At 37.6% G+C, this 22257-nt stretch overlaps 1 protein-coding gene across 1 annotated transcript in view; it reads right to left on the reverse strand.

Moving 5' to 3' along the window:
• The window catches only part of plxna1a (plexin A1a), a 519677-nt gene that overhangs the window by 194625 nt on the left and 302795 nt on the right, over positions 1–22257 (reverse strand). The window contains exon 9 of the mRNA XM_055165879.1: positions 7944–8058. Within this exon, the coding sequence (XP_055021854.1) occupies positions 7944–8058 (115 nt within the window). The remainder of the gene's footprint in view (positions 1–7943; positions 8059–22257) is intronic.

Here is a 22257-nt window from a genome sequence, read left to right on the forward strand (position 1 = left end):
GCCTCTTCTGTGCATCGCTGTTGTCACGGCAACGGCTGATTTATAGATATTTACACATGCGGCGAGTGACAGCGGAGAATTACATTTACTTAAACACGCGACACGTTGAACATTAGTCATTACACTGTCTGTTGGAAGAAGCAAGAAGATTTAGCTATGCACCAGGATATGTTCAATCGTAAACTACAGTGGAAAAAAAAAAAAAAGGAAAACAAATATTACACTGTTTTCTGGTCTATGTTATAATGTTGTTTCCTCATCACAAACAGACCTGGAGTTGTCATTAGATCATTCACACAACTCATGTTATATATCGTCTGTGTTGGACTTGTCCAGACGTTTTTTTCTATATTTGCCGCAGTAAAAGGCGTATGAGAGATCACTTATCTGAGCACAAATATGTGATTAGGGTTAAGAACCAGGACTACCCAATGACTCTGCTTCGCACTGAAGGTATTGAACATGTGAAACCACTGGCAAGAGGTGGAGATAGACTTCAGATATTAAATCAAAGAGAAGCTTTTTGGGTTCATAAATTAAGAGCATGTGAACATCCAGGTCTGAATGAGGATTTTGATCCGTCTTTTTTTTTAATAAATGCTATGTGTACGACCACTGTAGGCTGACAGGCTCTTTTTGTTTCATATTTGTTTCATATTTTTCTCATACACTCATATGTTTTGCATTATTATTATTATTATTATGCACGTGTATATATGTATATGTGTAGGTGTATTGTGTATATAGATATTTTTTTCTTGTGCCATGTCTTGTGCTGCTGCTCTAGCACCTGCTTTGTCTACCTCTACTGGTCAGTGTGTTTTACTTAAAGGCCACACCCATGCCCTGTGTTTAACTAAGCCCTGATGAAGACCAGTTTGGTTGAAACATGTTGGCTTTGACCATCTAAATAAAGGCCTTTTAACTACATTTTTCCTCATGCAATTTTTACTTCTTTGGAGTGCCTGGATTCCGTTGTGTTTAAAGAGCTGGAGTTGTGTTTTGTTTCATTCACACATTTACCTTTTGTATATAACTGAGATATACTGTATTTATATTAGGATATTAGTTTTTGTTTTTTTTAACTTATTGTACATATATTTATGTAATGCAATTCTTATTGATACTTACTAAGTTTATTACAATTTTGTTATATTTTTCTTACTCTGTGTTGTTGCAATATAATGTGATGTGTGAGCTTTTGTGTCCAAGTAATCTAAGTCTAAGTCTTAAGTCTAAATCCTGCATATTTAGAATGAGTTCTTCTCTCAAATGGAAAAACACTCAGTTCCACCTTGTGATGTCACGTGGTAATACTGTGTTTTTAAACTCCATACACCTTCACTAGAATCATTTGGATCATTTTAGCCTTGGAATCGCCAATCTCTACTGAACTAAAGGTAAAAGAATGCTGTTAATTTGATAAAAATACAACTTCATAACATCACAAGGTGGAACAGCACATTTTAAACATTGGAGATGTAGAACAACAAATAAAGCGGGTTTATTCAAACGTGTGAGTGAAGCAAAACACAACTCCAGGTATGTTTTTGATGAGGAAACAACATTCTGACATGGCTTGAAGCTCAAAAGCATCAATTTTGAGTAATATAAGATCTTTAACTACCAAAATGTTAGCTATGTAGTCTAAAGAAGGATACAAGGATAAAACATTGATGTTGAGTATTCATTGAAGAATATGCAATGTAAGCTATACAAACATTTAACACTGGCTTTCCAACTTAGTAGAAAATGGGCATAGAATTGTCAAAATATTGTCTCTGCAGTAAAGTAAATCTTGGATAAATGTCAGTAATAGTATAGCTCAGTTGGTAGAGAGTTCACTTTACTCCTAAGGTTGTGTGAAAGTGTGCGAATGAGTGAGTGGTTACTTGATATAAAACGCTCTAAGTGCCTTGAAGGTAGAAAAGTCCTAGCCCATATATATAAAAGTTACCATTTACCAACTAGTGATGGAATTCCCTATGTAGGCCTTATATTTACGTGACTCTTATGATGCTCTCAGAAGTTAAACACATTTGGATAGTTCTGTGTAAAGAGTACTGTGCGTGCAGTGGTGATCCAGTTTTTAACCACAAAATCTGACATGCCGTGCTAAAAGGTTCTTCCCACCAGCTGTAATGGGCTTGAAGAATGCACTCTGAGACTCTTGAGAAATGTTATCAATTTAATCTTTCTATTTCACAGTGACAACACATTTCTTGATACTTCTGCTTTGTGTTTAAGTTTGTGTTTTTTTTTTATATATATATATATGTTTTTTATGGAGCACTTTGAGCTTTTGGCAAATGTTTTCCAATGTGGTTTTTAAAGGTGCACTGTGCAACTTTTCCAGTGGATGCTCTGCTACTTACGTGTCTCCATGGAGATGTTATTGCTTTGCCTGAAATGTTCAGTGGTATGAGTTTCTATTCCTTAAAAATTCAATAATTCTCTCTATAAATAGGGGTGACTCTCCACAGATCTTAACTGTAATGTAGCGTAGTCTCCTCATTTCCGTTGCGATAAATGTGTTAAATCAATATTATGGAACATTCTAGACAAAGCAATAACATTTCCATGGAGATAAGCAGGTGGGAGACTCTCCATTGAACATATTTAATCACAAATTGCAAAGAAAACTAAATCAAATTATTATTCCAAAAGCCATGAATAAAAATATGTCTGGAAAAAGTATCCAAGTTGAGTTACATAGTAAAATAAACACAAGTCGTCCAGTGAGCTCATGTTAAGCTCATTTTAACTACAAATGGCAGATAAACCAACCTTTCCTTAACCTATTATTCCAAAATGCTTTGAATAAAGACTGAAAAAAGAAATAACTTGTCAAACTTCATTTAATTTCATAGTTTCATAGTAAAATAAACACCAGTTGTCCAGTATTTACCCATAGTCCCACGTGAGTACAACTAGTTCCCGCACGATGGTCACCGGCTCTGTTTACACCTCTGAGTTGTGAAGTTTGTTTTGGATTCACACCAGCTCCGAGAATATGATCAGATATGAAGTGAAGTCAGCTCCAGAAAATATGACAAATGCCTTTGGGAAGATAACCAGTGTAGTGTGAATTCAATCACTTTGGCAACCGACTACTAATGACACAGGGGGGAACTTTTCCAAGCAGCGGAGATGGGCAATATTGCTTTCAGCGGGGGCTTCGAACTGGCAAATTGGAACAAAATCAAGGGCTGGGGCAGATAAAAGCGTGATGAGAAAGACGCATTACCAAAGCCCAAACAACAGTGTAGACAGGAGACTCTTAAACCTGTCTCCAGTCTCTAATACTCCATAATATATTATAATATGTACTTCATTGATATATTAGTATGACATTACAACTTTGATCATTACCATAGCAATTAGCAATTCAAAATCAAATATTATGGGTTTTGCAGCATGAATAGTCCTTAAAATGGCAGCATGCATGAGCTGGGCCCATGAATAGTTTAACATTTAAGTGAACGTGAGATAAGGATTCTATTGTAGAATTCAGCTATCAGTGTCAATTTACTGATGTTTTGAGCTGCTTTGTGGTTAAAGGATTTATATTATGCTATTTCTTCTTATTTATATCCATGTTATTTCGATATTTAACACACAAATACTCCAAATTTATTAGACTTTACTCTTCGTTCAAACTGAAAACACTCATCATCAAGTGTTTTAAACTTCATACACTTTCAGTAGAATCTTTTGTTTTTGTTTTGTTTTGTTTGCCAAACTTTGAAGCTATTGTTGAAACTAACCTTGTTGAAACTTCTTCACGTCTTTGTGTACGAGAAGATACCCACTTCAAGTCAATCTCATCTGAACAAAGGGTAAAACAAAAGTCGATTTTAAGGTAACAATTTAATGTTATTCTAGTTTATTGTACAGTAAAGCATTTCAAATTAAGACATCGCATTTTGAACTTGGACTAATAATGTAGCTTTTCTCAAACTCAGGGTATGTTTATAATGATGTAACAATGTTCAGCAAAAAGTCAATTTTGCATAATATGAGCTCTGATATCTTTGTATTCAGAAGTGTTATAAGGGGTAACATACTCCCAAATGATCATGGCAAATTTGTGGACCCTATAATGATTTTGTGGATTCCTACAAGGTTATAAAATGCATTTATTATTATTATTATTATTTATTTTTTTCCCAAAAACTGTACAATCATTCCACGTCAAATCATGATCTGAATCCTAGAGACTTCTGAACACGACCTCTTGTGTTCAATGTAAAGACGAGAGGAATCGAAATGCTCCGTAAACAGGCTGACATTCAAAGTGAAGAGGTTACCATGGCAACGCTGGAGCCACAAAGGAAGTGTGGAGAAAGAGAGAAAAAAAAAAAAAAAAAAGAAACACGGCCAACCGAAATGAATCAAAGCGTGGACTGGTGTGCGGCACTGGTAACGAGATGAGGACGGATGTTTACAGGGGTGTAACGTGTTGACAGGCGGTGACAGCGAGCTCCGATCCGTCTCCACACCAAACAGGCTAGTACGGCTAACATCTGCGCGGGACATTAGCATAAACGTGAATGAAGAGGTAAACACGGGAGGAGAGCGTGCCGACAAAGACATCTGGGCAACCTCTGTACAATGTGGAGGCACTTTAGCAGTTCACGTGAGGTGCCCGGAGCGATGTGAACTGGGAAGAATTTGGTGATAGTAATACTGGGTCTCAGATGACATTGCAACATCATATAGGGCAATTATATTTAAATGGTTTGTATTATGCTATTTCCTGATCTATGGTGTAATGTTGTGTCCTCATCAAAAACATACCTGGAGTTTTGTTTTGTTTCATTCACATGTTTAACACATAAACCATGAATTCTTCTCTCAAACGGAAAACACTGCACCTCTACCTCGCCTACTTCTACCCTGACAGCTCACATTAAACCTTGGGTATATTGTTTAAAAAAATATATAAAAATCCTCAAAATTTGAAGGCTGCCCACTCTCTTTAGATAATAATAAATTATTTAAATTTCTCATCATCCCGTGAAGTTAGTGCTGAAAGCTGCACTCTGACAGGCTGTGCTTGGGCTTCACTATCTAAAAAAAAAAAAAAAAAAAAAAAGAGCAGGGGTCGCCAAACTTTTTTCTTTGGGGGCCACATTATTGCTCCGCTCCTGACTGTGATGGAGGGCCGGGGTCGGGTCGGCCGTATAACAGAATTGTATGACCCAGACCAAAATGACCACCAGCAGACCTCATTGTGTAGTAGAAATTACTAGCTTGGCACAGCCATCCACAATACTATTTCAACACATAATTCCTGGCACATATTTAGTGGTCTTTACTAGTGTCCTAAACTTGTCCTTAACTGCACTACAGAACTCTGCACATGCATTGACTGTCACTGTTTGATCTCGAGCTTGTCAGGTGATGAAAATTCAGCAGCAAATGTAAATACATAATATAATTATTTAAATATAAATACTTCATATAAATATCATTTTAAAGTTGAAAAAATTAACAAAATACAAAATGCAGATGTGTTGTTATTTGACAAAAAGTAATAAAAAAAATAGGTCATGACATTCAAGTGGTGGGGGACAGAGGGGCGTGGGGGCCGGTCAAAGGGGCATGGAGCGCGGGAGTTGGCCCGCAGGCCTTAGCTTGATGACCCCTGATCTAAAGCCATATACATGTCCAAAAAATAATGTGTATGGATATCAACAATGTGTTACTACTTCAAATAATCAGATTAAACCAGCTTTAAGTAGTAGTAATGGCAATAGTAGATTTCTTTTCTGCTTCCACAATACACCAAAAGGAAACCTCTAATCTAATCGCTGGTTAGATGTCTTGCCCAAGAACACAACAAGAGCATGAGAGCTAAAAGTGAACCCTTGATCTTTGAGTCATTTGCTTTACTAAATGAGTTACAGTTGCTGCAGTCATGGTTTGGTGCATGATATAGAACAGGGGTCTCAAACCTGTATTTCGAGAGCTACCAGGAGCTCTCCACCCCCTTCCAAGTAACTTACCCAGGAATTTCGGAATTATACCATGTGCTGAATAACTAATTTGGTTAATTGCATGACTGTTACTAATGTACATGTATCATTTTGAAGCCCAACTTTACTAACTGCACTAATAAATGGACAATGGTTTATGTTTTAAGGCATCTAACTGTACCCAAAGGCTTGCCCTCTTTCTTACAATGAGTAGCTCTGTGGCATTTTTGTTTTGTAAAGGTAGCTCACAAGAGGAAAATGGTTGGAGATCCCTGATATAGAATCTTTAACGTTAACAATAGTAGAGTTTTACATTGGGTTTGTGTGTAAATATTGTGTGTGCAGATCCTCACAGTTTTTCATGTTAATGTTGAAAATCCCAAACGCCTGGTTGACAAAGTAAGGCAGTGAAGCTTCAAAATGAGATATATTGAAGTTATATACCAAAATTTAATACAAGTAAACCCAAGCCTAGGGAGACGCTGTTAGAATCCACTTTCTGCAGTGACAAAAGTGCATTTGTTTTCTCATTGTGTGGGACAAACAATGAAAATGATCCAAGCCTCCAACCAAGACCAGCGAGACTTTTCATGCAAATCTAACATTTAGGACCGAGCCCCCACCACCATTTGCATACAGACTGTTTCTAAGTGAATGCATTTGTCACTGTTTAGCCCCCCGAGACTGCTGGCTTAAAGATCACAACGTTGTCGCCGCATAGACCTACGTTGTATTGGAGGTTTTCAGATTCCACAATGTGATGATGTCATTATCCCAGATGGGAAAAAGGGCCAATTATTCCAGCTCATACTTTGCAGGCGATGTCATCAATATTCCCTGGGGGTGTGATGCTAACTGAAAGCACTGCTCTGTTCGCTCTGTCACTCAAGTTAGACTTAATCAGAGCTTTATTTTAACACAATCTGACCAGAAAAAGCTGACTTGGTTGGAACAGATGAGATGATTTGTGCTCTATCGATTACAGTCACCTTTTTGTTGAAAATCAAACACCTAAACAAGACGATGACTGCTCAAATCAATCACAGGCTTCAGAAGATGTGATGTTTAAATCCATTTTGTATTTTTTCTTGAGTTTTCAGACTGTGTTAAAACTTTTTGGCTGTGTTTGCTTATTTGTGCATTGTATAACCAGTAGGGATGTAACAATAACCAACATATCATGATATCCTATCGTCAAAAGTCTCACAATAATATCGTGAGCTGTCACAATATATCGAATCACACGTTCCTTTGCTTAAATGCAGGTTTTATAGTAGCAACAGCATAGGGAACACATGAAGAGATTTATTTATTTATTTATTTTCAATTATTGAGATTATGATGGAAATAATTCACACCAAAATCTTGTCAAGGCATTTTAAAAGCAAAAAAGAGTCCCATCTACAATTATATTAGCCTCTTCAAAATATCGCACTAACATAATAATATATTAATGTACCATGAGATTTGGATATCGTTACATCCCTAGTCACCATGGTAACTACTGAACATTCCACTACAGAGGTACATGTAGAACAGACCCAGCATGTCATCACCGCGTGGTTGCCTGGCTTATGAGTTTGATTTTCTTGGTTATGAGTTTGATTTCCTTGGTTACGAGTTTGATTTCCTTGGTTATGAGTTTGATTTTTTTGGTTACGAGTTTGATTTCCTTGGTTACGAGTTTGATTTTCTTGGTTACAAGAGCTTGGTTTCCTGGTTTCTCTACATGATTACATTCCAGTCCCATTCAGCTTAAATGATGTAGAGAGATGATGATGAGAAATGTCAGATTAAGTGTAAACAGAGCAGACTCGGCAATGTTCTGGGACCGGTATGTGGTGTGTGAATCAGTGTCAGTGCTGAGTGAAGTGACATTCTGTATCCAGCAATTTAATGAGAACTATCTGTGAATATGTCTTATATAACCGCACTTTATATAATCACAAGTTGCTGGTGTACCTCAGAGGTGTTGACGCGGCCCTCTTGGAAGGAGCAGTCGCTGGCGTCCTGGGTGCACATGTGCCGGTACTTGCACCAGTGACACGGGAAGTTTCCATTCACACAGGATAAACATCTGCAACAAAACAAATATGGACATCAGAGTGAATTCAACAGCAAAAGCAAGTCTGTTAAAAGTGCACTATGTACATTTTTTGATGAAGGGGTCCGTGACCTGTTTGTCTACTAAAAACTGTACCTGGAATATTCTGCATTAATGTATAAAATTATGTTTCTTTTTCCATGTTAAAGCAAACCTATTCGGAAAATCAACTTTTCGGAGCTTTTAACCATGTTATAGTTGTTTCCCCTCACCATTTACTCTGTCGAAGTTGTATTTGGAGTGATTTGTATGCATTTTTTTTTTTTTTTTTTTACATATATATGTATGTTTGCATGTTTAAGCATTGGTTAATCGCTTATTTTCAAGATGTCATTTTGCCGATCAACTCCCATTTTCAACCCTACTGGCATACGCCCACTGCTCTGTACTCACTTCGTTCTTCAGTTTTATTTTCTGAATCTGTAACACATTCTGCATAGTAATTTTGGTACAAATGAAAAAAATATATATCTTTGACTCTTTAGCGTAAGAGCATGCAACTATCTATGGGATAACATAATGATCCTCTCCCTTTAATTGCAGTCATTTTTATTGTCAAAAAATAAATAAAAATGTTTGATGGATTCCCATGTTTTAAACCATATTTAGTCAGGAATAATCAGATTTATTTTTGTTTTTCTAAGGTGGTACTTGAAAGGTTTAAGAATTCCAGTTAATTCCAGTTAATGTATGACATTAAATATGTTTCATTTGCCTTGAATATTCCTCAGTATGGTGTCTGGTATTGTCCCCAGGGAGATAGATATGATTAACACCACATTGTGTTATAAAGCAACATCTCTATGGATGCAAAAAACTTACTTAGTGCATCTAAATAAAGAATATGATTTTAATATCATAAAAAAACGACATGTATATCTAAAATCAATTACACAAAATACATTTACAGCATTGTTGAGCAGCTCTTGTCATAAGTGAGCTGTAATGACACACTAATCAGTTCACTTCAAAGTGAGTCAGCCTCCTCCCACAGAGTGACTCCAGCCCACTGCCACTACAGTACACAGCTCTCACACAATCCCAAAGGGACACTGGGACTCTCCATACAAGGAAGGGAGTTTTATTTATTTTTTTATTTTTTTGTGCTAATCAGTGCCCCACAGACTTTCTATACTATATTTAAGCCCAGAAAAATGACAGAGGTATATAAACTTCAAAGGGATGTAAAATCCTATGAGAAAGCACATGCCAGTTGGACTGCGTGAGAGTGCGTGCAATGACAAATTTTAAATCTACTTTGGACAAAACACTAAAGGGTGCATTCTCACACTTTCAAATACACCACATCCAAACTGGGACTTCACATGGAAACTAAACTGGACCAATAAATAGATATGCACTGAACATTATTGCTATGCACATAAAAAAATCTAAATCTTTTCTGATTTCAATTTAGCAGCTAGAATATCCTCCACATCTGTGTATTTCTTAAAAAAAAATACAGCAAACTAATATTTCAGAGACAAATATTGAAAACAAAATGTAAAAGACTGAAAGTGCTGTCATAAAAATGGTAGGGTAACATTTTAAAATAACTCCATAATTTAAAAAAAAGTGTATAAGGAATGATTCAAGCTAGAAACTTGACTAATACCCAAACTCTAAACACAAAAGTAGTTACAATGCCTGAATATTTGATCATTATGAATAAATAGTGCAATTATTTTGAAGTGTTACCAGTAATTGCAAGCCTATAATCCAGTTTTACGCATAATGCATAATTATCTAGTTGCATGTAAATGAAGCCACTGGCTGCTTTTGTACTTTTCCACAGCTGGGCCAGTTGGGTTAGATACTTTTCCTTAAAGGTCCTAATTACACAAAACAGTCTCTTGTGAGCTTTAAGCCATGTTATAATGTCATTACTTTCTCAAAAACATACCCAGAGTTCTGTTTTGTTTCATTCACACATTAATCTAAATCAAAGCTCAAAATCATCTACTCCACCTTGTGATGACATGAGGCGGTAAGTTCAAGTTAACATCAACCTTTTGCCTTTTGTTAAATAGAGATTGGCAATTCCAGGGCTGAAATCATCCAAATGTTTTCTGTTTGAGCGAATAACCGAGCCTAAATACGCAGGGTTTGTGTGTTAAACTTGTATGAATGAAACAAAACACAAGTCGAGGCATGTTTGTGATGAAGAAATAACATTACAGCATAAATCAGAAAATAGCGTAATACATATTCTGTACTTCAACAAATCTCTAAGCCGCTGCTACACTACACAAACTCCCCTTTAAATCATGTGTTAATCCCTGCATTCCCTTATCCAGTTGTCCTTGGGTTATTCCGGTTTGAGGGTTAACTCTTCTACAGCCTGTTCCAATAATGTTTTGCCCCATAGTGATCTACTGGAGTGTTTCTAATCAATGCCAGTGGATTTCCGCGGGGAGCCGGTGGACTTAGGGTTATGCTAACAGTCCCATGTTTGTTAGTAAAGCTACCCAGCCAGTTCCTTTCTCACTATTAACCCTGGGGTGTATCGATTCCAAGTAGCAGCTGCAGAGTGTGTAGCCTTTCTGGGTCCACGCAATACACAGTAGCATGTAGGGAGTAGCCTAACTATAGTCGTCATGGTTGTGTTGACGCACGAGCTTTGTCCTGGGGGTTACCTGGCTGGTCTGACAGTGGAGATGTCAATGCGCAGCGCAGGGTAAGTGACTGCTGCATTGTGGTCAATAAAGTCCCCTGCTATTTAGCCAAGCCCAGAAGCACAAGAGGGGTCGTGAAGCTTTTCATCTTCCCCGAGCTTTGTTTCGGAACACAGACGATCGATGGAACAAAGTTATGCATGGGCAGGCGACAAAAGGGGAGCTACTGTGTTTGGGAAATGAGAGGTTTTGGTCAGTGAAGGTGTGGATAGATGTATAATTAAATGTGTTCAATCAGAGGAGAGAACAGAGCAGATTTTATGATGGAGAGATGGATTTCAAAGTGTGTAATGAACCAAGATACATTATCAAAGTTTACAGATAGAGCTAGATAGATTTTATAGCGCAAAGGTTTTCCAAGTGTAGAATCTGTCATCATTTACGTCAAAAAGTGTGTATTTTTAAGTTGATGAACTTATTAGACCATATTTGTGTTTCAAAATCAACTTCAGTGAATCATAAATGGACATCAAGTACTCAAGAGTGAAAAAGGATGTCATTGATGATTTTCAGATTCTAAAACGTAATAATAGTCCCAGTTGGGGGCAAGAGCCAGTTTTTCCTATTGATTAAATTGCATTTTGCCCTGAAATGTTCAACAAAATTCACAATGTTAAACCTGTCTATTTCTATTTTAGACCTACGAGCTCACTTTATTACAACAAAAAGCTGCATTTTAACTATAACCTTTAGCTTCCCTCGTCTGTATTAAATATTATTGGCCTACAGAATATTGCAATGCCATCTAAAATGAAGCAAAGCATTTGTTCCATTATTGCATTTTTCCCGTTTTCAAACATTGAAATAGTCTACAATAAAAACTAAAATGCATATTAGGGCTGGTCGATTATGGAAAAAATCATTATCACGATTATTTTGGTCAATATAGAAATTACGATTATTCAAACGATTATTTTTTAGTTGCACAATGCACTCATTCAGCATTTCTCTCTCAAAAAAAGCATTTTGTTATTGATAATTTATGCAAAACTTTCAAATTGAAAATAAATGTAGGCTACAAATATGAACCTTAGAGCAGTTTTGTGATGTATAAAACATAAAAGGAATAAAATATACTTTGAACATGAAATAAGGCATAGAAAAACATACATGTATCCAAAATAAGCTGTATATCCAGATGTTCTACAATCTATATTGAAAAAATAAAATAAAATATACTTATTTATATAAAAAAATAAATTAATAAAATCTTTGTTAAGCTTAAATCATTTCAACTCGGTTATATGAGTTTGGAGATCGTTTCACACACAAATCGAAAGTAATTTAATTGCACAGCCTTATTGCATAAGATGTATAAAGAACTTATTGGGCACTCAAAGATGATGCTTTGGACTGCATTATTCAATCACTCCATGATTTATCACTCAGGACATTCATAGGTGCTTGAAGTGTCTTGCCTAAGAACACAACATTTTCCACAAATATACCAACCAGGCCTGGTCTTGCTCAGCTTCTGGGATCAGTATCTGGCATTCTTGAGGTGGTATGGCAGTAACTTCTAACCAGCTTATTTATTTCCCCACACACCCTTCAAAAAACACTTTCAAAATGTTCTCTTACCACGACACATTTCCTATAGCACTGCAGTTCTGAGTCACTACAGTAAAAAAAAAAAAAGTACTTTTCCTAATTCCAATCTGATTTCTCTACCTGGTTTTGCTTAGCTTCTGAGATCTGACAGTATTTGGCATTCAGATGTGGTAGGGCACTAACTTCTAACCAATTTACTGTACTTAAAGGGTGCATAGGAAAGTCTTCACCCAAGTCTGCACCCTTCAAAAAACATTTTCAAAACTGTTCTCTTACCAATCTGACCTGTTATAGTACATTTCCTATAGTACTGGAGTGAGTCACTTAAGTAAAAAAAAAAAAATAAAAATAAATAAAAAGTACTTCTCTACCTGTTCTTGCTTAGCCTCCGAGACCTTCCGTTATTGTGCATTATCAAGATTATATGGCAGCATCTTCTAATCAATGTACTTTCCCATGCACTCTTCAAAACCAGCACTTTCAAAACCAATCTTACCTACTATAGTACATTTCCTATAGTACTGTAGTTATGAGTCACTAAAGTAAAAAAAAAAAAAAAAGTACTTTTCAAAACCAACTTCTCTACCTGGTCTTGCTTAGCTTCCGAGATCTTCTGGTACTGTACATTATCGAGGTCATATGGCAGCATCTTCTAATCAATGTACTTTCCCATGCATTCTTCAAAAATAGCACTTTCAAAACCAATCTGCTATAGTACATTTCCTATATACTGCAGTTATGAGTGAGTTTCATAATACTAATCCTACTTCCTACTACTCTTGCTTCTTTTCAGAGATCTTCTGACATCATGCAGTCAAGAAACCCTTCAAAAAACTACACTTTAAAAACTGTTCTCTTACCAATCTCCCCTAGTATTGTAGTTATGAGTCACTAAAGTTTAAAAAAAAGTATTTTTCATCATACCAGTCCTACTTCCTACTATTCTTGCTTATCTTCCGAGATCTTCTGACATCATGCATTCAAGAAACCCTTCAAAAAATGACACATTCTCTGACCTGCTATAGTACATTTCCTATAGTACTGCAGTTATGAGTCACTAAAGTAAAAAAAAAAAAGTACTTTTCATAATACAGATCCTACTCCCTATTACTCTTGCTTAACCTCCGAGATCTTCTGGCATCACACCTTCAAGAAACCCTTCAAAAAATGACAACTTTCAAAACTCTCTTAACAATCTGACTTGCTATAGTACATTTCCTAGAGTACTGCAGTTATGAGTTTCATAATACCAATCTTACTTCCTACTACTCTTGCTTAGCTTCCAAGATCTTCTGGCATCACACAGTCAAAAAACCCTTCAAAAAAACGACACTTTCAAAACTGTTCTCTTACCAACCTCTCCTGCTCTAGTACATTTCCAATAGTACTGCAGTTATGAGTTACAAAAGTAAAAAAACATACTTTTCATAATTCCATTCCTACTTCTCTATCCGGACTCTGACTGCGGTCCTCCTGGAGGCTGCCGGGAGCACCTGCACACTCATTTCTGCTAAATGTGTTGGTAGCCTTTGGTGTTTTAGTGCTGCTATTAACACTGGACCCAAGTTTGCTATTCGCGATGCTCTGTCTAAGGAGATATAAAGGGAGCATGGTCCTCTCTATTAATAGCCACCTTTCTGTTCCGTCCAATAAAGCTGCGAGCAATAACACAGATATGCATACATCATTAAGTTATACCGTGCCCCAGCCTAGCACGTTTCCTCTTTAGGGGGCTCGCTATATTGTCTAAGAGAGGATTCAAAGTTCAGTCTGTAAATATCAACCCTCGCTTTCATAAAAGTTAATTAGGAATGGCGAGGTTTCATAAAAATATACAGCGAGTTATCAGATAGTTGTTAATTAAAGCGCCCGTATTACGCTATTTTCTGATCTGTGTTATAATGTTGTTTTCTCATCATAAACACACAGTACCTCGAGTTGTGTTTTGTTTCTTTCACACATGTTTAACACACAAATCCTGCATATTTTGGCTGAGTTCTTAAACTCCTTGCACCTTTTCTTGAATCATTTGGATAATTTCAGACCAGGACAAAAGGTAATAGGAGGCTGTTAACTTGAAAACTACAGCTTCATGACATCACAAGGTGGAACAGAGCATTTTGAGCTTTGGAGATGTAGACAGACTAATAATCCCGGGTTACTCAAACATGTGTGAATGAAATAAAACAAAACTCCAGGTATAGTTTCGATGAGGTAATAACATTATAACTTGGCTTAAAGCTCACAAGAGTCAATTTTGTGTAATATACGACCTTTTTTTCACATTCTGTTTTGGGCACATTGTATTAACAGGTTGAAGTAACCAAAATCCTTGCTATTTCTGCTGTTAAAGCCCTATTGAGTTTCATTGGGTGGATTCCATTGGGGTAAATGGCTATAAATGTGACCACTATTGAATTAAATGCATTTGCTGGTCAACTGTTACAACCAGTCAAGTGGAAAATTGCCCAATAAAACAGTCCATCTCTGGGTCCTACTGTATCCGGGTAATTGAAATAACATGGCTGGTGCTCCACAGGTCCAACAGAAAGCGTATGTTTTTGTGGAATTCACTCTTTTGGCTTGTTTGATGTTACAAGGGTTTATTCCGGGTTTTAAGCAATTTGCCAAATGATTCAATGCAAGAATAAAATGAATTTGTACATTTTACTAATGGGTGATGGTGCATATACAATTCTTAAAGGTGCTGCATGTAACTTTGAGAGTATTGCTCATCTTCACGGAGATGTTATTGCTTTGCTTTGAATGCGCTACAGCAGTGTTTCCCAAACTTTTTTTCTGGGGACCCATATTTTAAAAGTCACAGACCTTCACGACCCATGTCAATAGACATTATTCGTAGATCACAAAATAAATGTTTGACCATTATTGAAAATTAAAGGGGATATTTTATTGACTGACTGAGTGATCGTGTCTCTCTGAACAATTAGTATTACACAAGTTTTAAACAATGAAAACAAGTAATCAGTGTTTCCCACAGAAAATTGGTTAGGCAATGCGATCCTGCCAAAAAAAGTGAGGAGCGGGTGAGTGTTTGGAGATGTATGTATATGTATATTGCAGACCTACATCGTGACAAGGTGACCGAAAAAAATATCTTGCGACCCACCTGAGGGTCACGACCGAGTCTATGGAAACAATGTTCTACAATATGGCATAAAACGCATCTTGCATTTATTCAATTACAGGTGTGTTTATGGCTGAAAAGATACTTTGGAAAATCAAGTATTCACAATGTGAGCCGGCTCACCTCTCCACAGATCTGACCGGTAACTTGGTCTGATGGTGTCAGCTGATTGTCTGCAGATAGAACATTAGCCGTTCCAATTTCAGACAGACAGGTGGCACACTCTCCACCACAAAAGTTACATAATGCACCTTTGGAGACTAAACAGACATTTGTTAAAGTGTTTGTGATGTTTATATAATAACCAAATTAACTAATTAATGAAGTCAATCAATGATCAACATTTCTGTTTTGTATATTTGCACTATTTCTTTCAGACCATTTGAAGACAAAGATGGATGCCACTTTAAAATATGTTAATTGATACTATCCTAAATTAAATTTGGCACAGCACTGAATATATTTGTTTTAAAAAATTAAAGATTTTTCACAGTGCATGTTGTATCATTTTCAAAAGCTAAAGCCACAAATACAAATTACAGAGAACAGCATTTCGGTGCTCTGAAAAAAAAACTGAACAAATATACTCTTATATAAAAAAAGAGAAAAGAAACTTCCTCCCTAGCCACTCAAGCTATCCGTTTTATTATTAGTCCACCACACCAGACTTCACACATCTTCTCCAACTACATCACAACTATCCTGGGGGTCAGAATGTCATTGGTTAACTTGTAGCCCACTTCACCTTGTTGAAACTTTAGTAGGCGGTAACCATGGGCCTGGAATGAGCGTGGCGAGTGGAGAGTCCTTCTTGACAGTGCGTGTGGGTAGCTACGTCCCTGGAGTGGTTCTTTTCAGGCGTTTGATTGGAGCCCTTTCATATTGTAATGGTCATTGTGGATGTGAGGTAGGGGGCCGCTAACCTCTAGGCGGCCAGGGTTCAATTATAATCCATTCTCCATCAGCCCTCCTCCTCCTTTTCCTCCTCCTGCTGCAATTAAACTTTCCTTCGCTCTTTTTAATGCTAATTCCGAATATGGTGGCGGTGTATGTAAATAGCTGGCGGGGTATTTGCTGTGCCAAGTCTGCGCCGTCTGTCTGCTGTGTGATCTGTGGAATAAAAGTGCACCTGTTACTGTAGAGCGTAGCCGTCGGATGCTAGCCTGGAGGTGGTTCTGTCGGTGCAATGGTGGAGTGTACAGCTATATGTGAGATCATATGAGCGCTGGGAAAACTGTGCAAATGCATATGGGGAGGTTATGGGTTGAAATACTATACGCTATTATTAAAAGCTATAGATGCTTTATTGTTCTGAGACTATAAATATACCATTATAGCACAGAGAGGAGTGAGAAGAGTCAATCAAAACTTCTGTAGCAACATCTGCCCAGAGGTAGACTGAGGTAGACACTACATTAATGATTATAATGTTTTAATTAATAAATGAATCATTGTATTTATATAGCACCTTTCAAGACACCCAAAGCACTTTACAGTTGTTGTTTGTTCACTCCACACTTGGTGGTGGTAAGCTACTATTGTAGCCACAGCTGCCCTGGGGCAGACTGACAGAAGCGAGACTGCCAATCAGCGCCATCGGCCTCTCTGAGTACCACCATCACTCACGCATACACCACTTTCATACCAGGCAATGCAGGTGAAGTGCTTAAAGACACAATGTCAGTTTTTGTGACTGGAGCCTCACTGTGGCACCTGCAATTCCCAGTGGTCTCCCATCCAAGTACCACCCAGGCCAAGCTTTGCTGAGCTTCTGAGATCTGACGGGATCAGGCTTTGACAAGCCACCATTAGAGTAGGTTACATGCCTTGCCCAAGGACACAACAACAGAATGCACTGGTCTGCGCTGGAATAGAACCTCCGACCTTCAGGTTGTTGGATGAATTTTCTAACCACTGAATCACTGCCGTGGTGTAGGTTTGGGGTTACATTTCTCTAGAAGCTCCTTTGAAATTAGCAGTTTGAGCAATACTATATTTATCAGTAACAGTTTGATTCGATTTTGTCTTATCTGAAAAGATAGTTTTCAAAAAAGTTAAATTGTGATTCCTGCATGTTGGTCACTGACAACTACAAATGGCTGAATGGTCCAGTGAGGTTAATTGAGTCTTCTGATCATTTATGTTACTAGGTTCTTTTTTCAGACCAAGAGTTTGTTTTCATACCTGACAGTTTCGACTGTCTACCGACTATGAACCAGGACGAGGGGGCTTTTTTACTCTCACACACAGGGGATGCTGTCCTAACGAAGTCAGACTGCAGATGCTCCACCAGTAGGAAGACAGCGACAAAACCTTTATAAATCAGCTAAATGGACAAGTCACAGCAACATCACGTGACCACTATGAAGAAGACCACTAGTGAGCAGTCGAAACTGTCAGGTATGAAAACAAACTCTTGGTCTGAAAAAAGAACCTAATGGCATATAAATGACTGAATTTTGATAAAATTGTGATTAATTAAAGGTGCACTGTGCAACTTTTCTGGTGGAGGGTCTGCCACCTTGTTGTTTCCATGGAGATGTTATTACTTTGTCTAGAATATTCAATGGTGAAAATTAAGCCTGTTGATCTCAAGGGAGACAATTATAGCTACATTGCAGGTCAGATCTGGGGAAACACAACCCTATTCGCAGATGGAATTTTTGAGCAATAGAAACACTCGTAATGAATAAATGCAAGATAGATGTGTTTAATGTCAAGCAATTAACATGTCCATGGAGACAAGTGGGTGACGGACCTTCCACCAGAAAAGTTAAGTGAAAAATTTGGATCAGTTCAGTGCAGACAACATGAAAAAATATACTTTATAGCTTTATTCTTGAGGTTACGACAGTAATGATTCACACCAAAGCCATGTCAAGGTCTTTAAGAAGGAAAAAGTATCATATCTATTACCCTGCCTCTTCAGAATATCGCAATAAATACCCTGAGATGCACATCGTGATAATATTGCATCGTTATATTTATATATGTAGTTATATCTCTATCGAGGTCTTGAAAAAACTGTAGCACGGGCTAAACGGCTGCTCCGTCTCTCCTGTGCTGGCCTATAGTTTGTTGAGCTTTAGACTTGTGTGCTAATATGAGTTGAGCAGTGCAAAAGGCTACAGCTCCCCCCAGTGAGGTCAGACACAGGGAGGCGAGAGGGGACGACAAAGGAGAGTGCTATGTACTTTGTAATACGGAGCTTTATGTTGCCGCGGCGCTAGTAATAACTGTGCTTTAGTTTTACTGCCCTGAGGAGTCCAGAGAGAGAGAGAGAGGGAGAGGTGAGCACGGAGAATATCACAGTCTTAAAACAGCAGTGAGGGGAAGAGACAGCGCCTGACACAACACACTGCCTGGTTTAAGTACATTGTGTAGTAAATGTAGTGACAACAAAGTACGAGGATGTCTGTATGCTGGTAGAGTCAAACGTGCATGCTAACTTGTAAATTAGGAATACTACTGCTTTTGCAAGTATATATTTTCTACAGTATACAAAACACCACTAGAGGGTGCAAGAAGTCCAACTGGTGAACTGATACTGAAAATACAAGATGACCAGTAGTGGGAGAGTATTTAGAAAGAGATGTATTGTATAACTATATTCACTTTCATTCAACTTTAAATACTGTTGTGCCTGAAATGTTGCACATAATGGCACAAATTTCACTCTGAAATTCCTCCATTTTGGGGTTGGACTTAGGTTCAAGCCAGTTCCATCAATTGAAAATGGCTCCTGGGTGAGAGTTGAAATGTCCAGATGACCACCAATGAAACCTTCTCTACACTGAACCACTCGTGGACAAATAAAAGGATTACACCATCTCATAATAGCACAACATATATCTATCTCCATGGAGACAAGCAGGTGACAATACTAAACCAAGTACATGAACCAATAAAAATGTCTGTAATTCAATAAAGGCAAGATGGATATACATTGAAAACCATAATCTCTAGAGCATTCCTGGCAAAGCAATGACATCACTAAGCTTGTGGCAAACCTTTTTTTATTATTATTATATAATATCATATTATATATATATATATATATATATATATATATATATATATATATATATATATATATATATATATATTTTATATTTTTTTTTTTTTTTTTTTTTTTTTTTTTTTTGGACAGGGACAGTGTACATTTCAACATTTCTGTAAATGCACCATAATTAGCCAGAGAGGCTATTTTTCATCTGCAGTCCCTGGACAGATGGTAAACATGGTCACCCTATAAACACTAAAAACAGATGAATTACACAAAAAAGTGCAATTGTACACAACAACAACCTCCCACCAGAAAAGTTACATCGTGTATCTTTAAAGGGCCGATATCGCTTTATTTTCTGATCTGTGTTATAATGTTGTTTCCTCATTAAAAACATCCCCGCAGTTATGTTCTGTTTCATTCACAAATTGGTAACACATAAACCCTGCATATTTAGGCTGAGTTCTTTTTTCAAGCAGAAAACACTCACACACTCCACCTTCAGATGTCATGTGGTAATACAAGTGCTCCACTGTGTTTTTAAACTCCATTGAGCTTCACAAGAGTCATTTGGATCATTTCTGCTCTCCAATGAACTAAAGGTAAAAGGAAGCTATTAACTTGAAAACTACTACTTCATGAAATAACAAGGTGGAACGGAGCATTTTGTGCTTTGGAGATGTGTGTACAACCCCTCAGTCGTCCAGGTAGTATCCATGGCAAAAGCAGAAATTGAATTTGTCAACTGGACAAAAGTTTATTTGGTCGAAAACATTTCGCAAGAATTGAAGAAACAGCATGGATGAGCTGCAAAATGTATTCGACCAAATTAACTTTTGTCCAGTTGACAAATTCAGTTTCTCCTTTTGCTTTTGGAGATGTAGACAGACTAATAATAATGGGTTACTCAAACATGTGTGACTGAAACAAAACAAATCCAGGTATGTTTTTGAGGAGGTAATAACATTATAAAACAGAAGCTCAGAAGAATCAATTTTGCGCAATAGTAAGTAAGTTTTTTATTCATATATAGCTTTTCACAGACATATGTCACAAAGGCGCGTTACAAATCATTATTCATTCACTCCATATAGGACTTTAAATAAAACTAAAAATAACACACTCTGATATTACACTGATTTTACATCTCTCAAACAGCACAAAGGCACAGAGAGTCAAAGCCAACACTGGTCCTCTAATCTAACACACCCTTTGAGTTTTGTAAAGGGAGAAACAGTGGGACTGAACGAATCCATGCCATTGAAGAGCGCCTGCGGGCCGGAGGAGTGGGCCAGGTGAGCTCTCTCCGCTAAGGACCATCACCAGAGCACAGGGCTACGGCTACTGCAGCTAATTAACCGCCTATTACTATGCAGATCTATGCGAGGCCAAGAGCACTGCAGAGGCAATAAAGGGCCTGATGAACGAGGCAGGCCGGGGTGAGGGGGAGAGAGAGAGGGAGGGAGGAGGTAGGGAGTGAGGGAAGAGGAGGAGGAGGAAAAGGAGAAGGGGACATGGGAAGATGAAAGGGAACAAGAGAAGAACAAGTGCACTCCAGTCCGGGCCTTTGTTGGAGCTCGTGTAATGTTACTGACACGGGCATAAAAGGACTCCTCTCATCAGCCACAGAGGAGATTTGATTATTTCTCGGATAATTTAGTTTTAAGAAGCTGACCTGAAATAAGGGTTTGCTTTGGTGATGTTATAACATAGTGCATTGAATTGACTGCATAATTGTGTGGAAACGTGAGTACATTTTAGGTTTCATTTCTCCACCAGAAATGTTGCGCAATGCACCTGCATACTTTACAGCTTTATGCTTGAGATTATGACAGTAATGATTCGCACCAAAGCCATGTCACGAAAAAAATATCATATCTATAACCCTGCCTCTTCAAAATATCGCAATAAACACCTTGAAATGCACATTGTGATAATGTCCATGGCTTGTCTCCATGGAGATGTTATTACTTTGCTTGGAATGTTACAAACAATTAGCCTGATTCATCAGCCGGTTTAACTTCATGCAAATTGTCTGACCTCGCAGCATTAGAATATGCTCGCTCTACGGTAGGTGGGTACTTTTTTTATTTAACCAATCGTTGCTATTTGGTTGTGACGTATGTAATGCACCGCTAACAAGGCTAACTGGTATATTAAGCTTTTCCCAAATCTCGTAGGAAGAAGGTCAATAACGTCTTTCCCCTTTATAAAATTCATTGAACATTCTCTTTGTTCCGGCTTTAAATACTGGATCTCGGGAATCATTCAAAACACAGAATTTATCGCTCTTCGCTGACTGATTGGTGCCTGGACTCGCACTTCCAAGGTTCTTGCAAACCATCTAGTGTATTCCGATTCCTGACCTAGTCACTGGAGAGAAATTAAACTGAGTGGAGGCACTAGGTGGCACCAGCCTGGCTAAAGACAAAAAGATATATGAGTTTCCTCCGTTAAATCTCAGTCATCTAGTCTTGGATTGAAATCGGACCTGTCTTGGATTTTTGGAATATTGTGTACAATGCTGCAAGCCTGTTTAACAATGGAAAAAAAAGACACTAGCCACTCCACAGATATGGTTTGTAACTTGGTCTGCTTGTGTCATCTGCTAGTCCATGAAGACAGATAAATAGATAGAAAAATTTCATAGCAAATAACAAGTGAAAGCCAAATATGTATCTGAGTCTTCTGAATGGGCAAATCTTCCTGTAAATGGCACCCATAACAGGAAAACCAAACGTGTCTGGAATCTATTAATATTTGACATTGCATTTATTTTAAGATTTCATTTA

The sequence above is a fragment of the Boleophthalmus pectinirostris genome, unplaced genomic scaffold (assembly GCF_026225935.1).
Source record: "Boleophthalmus pectinirostris isolate CB_2022bp ecotype Guang Dong unplaced genomic scaffold, ASM2622593v1 HiC_scaffold_8, whole genome shotgun sequence".
NCBI lineage: Eukaryota > Metazoa > Chordata > Actinopteri > Gobiiformes > Gobiidae > Boleophthalmus > Boleophthalmus pectinirostris.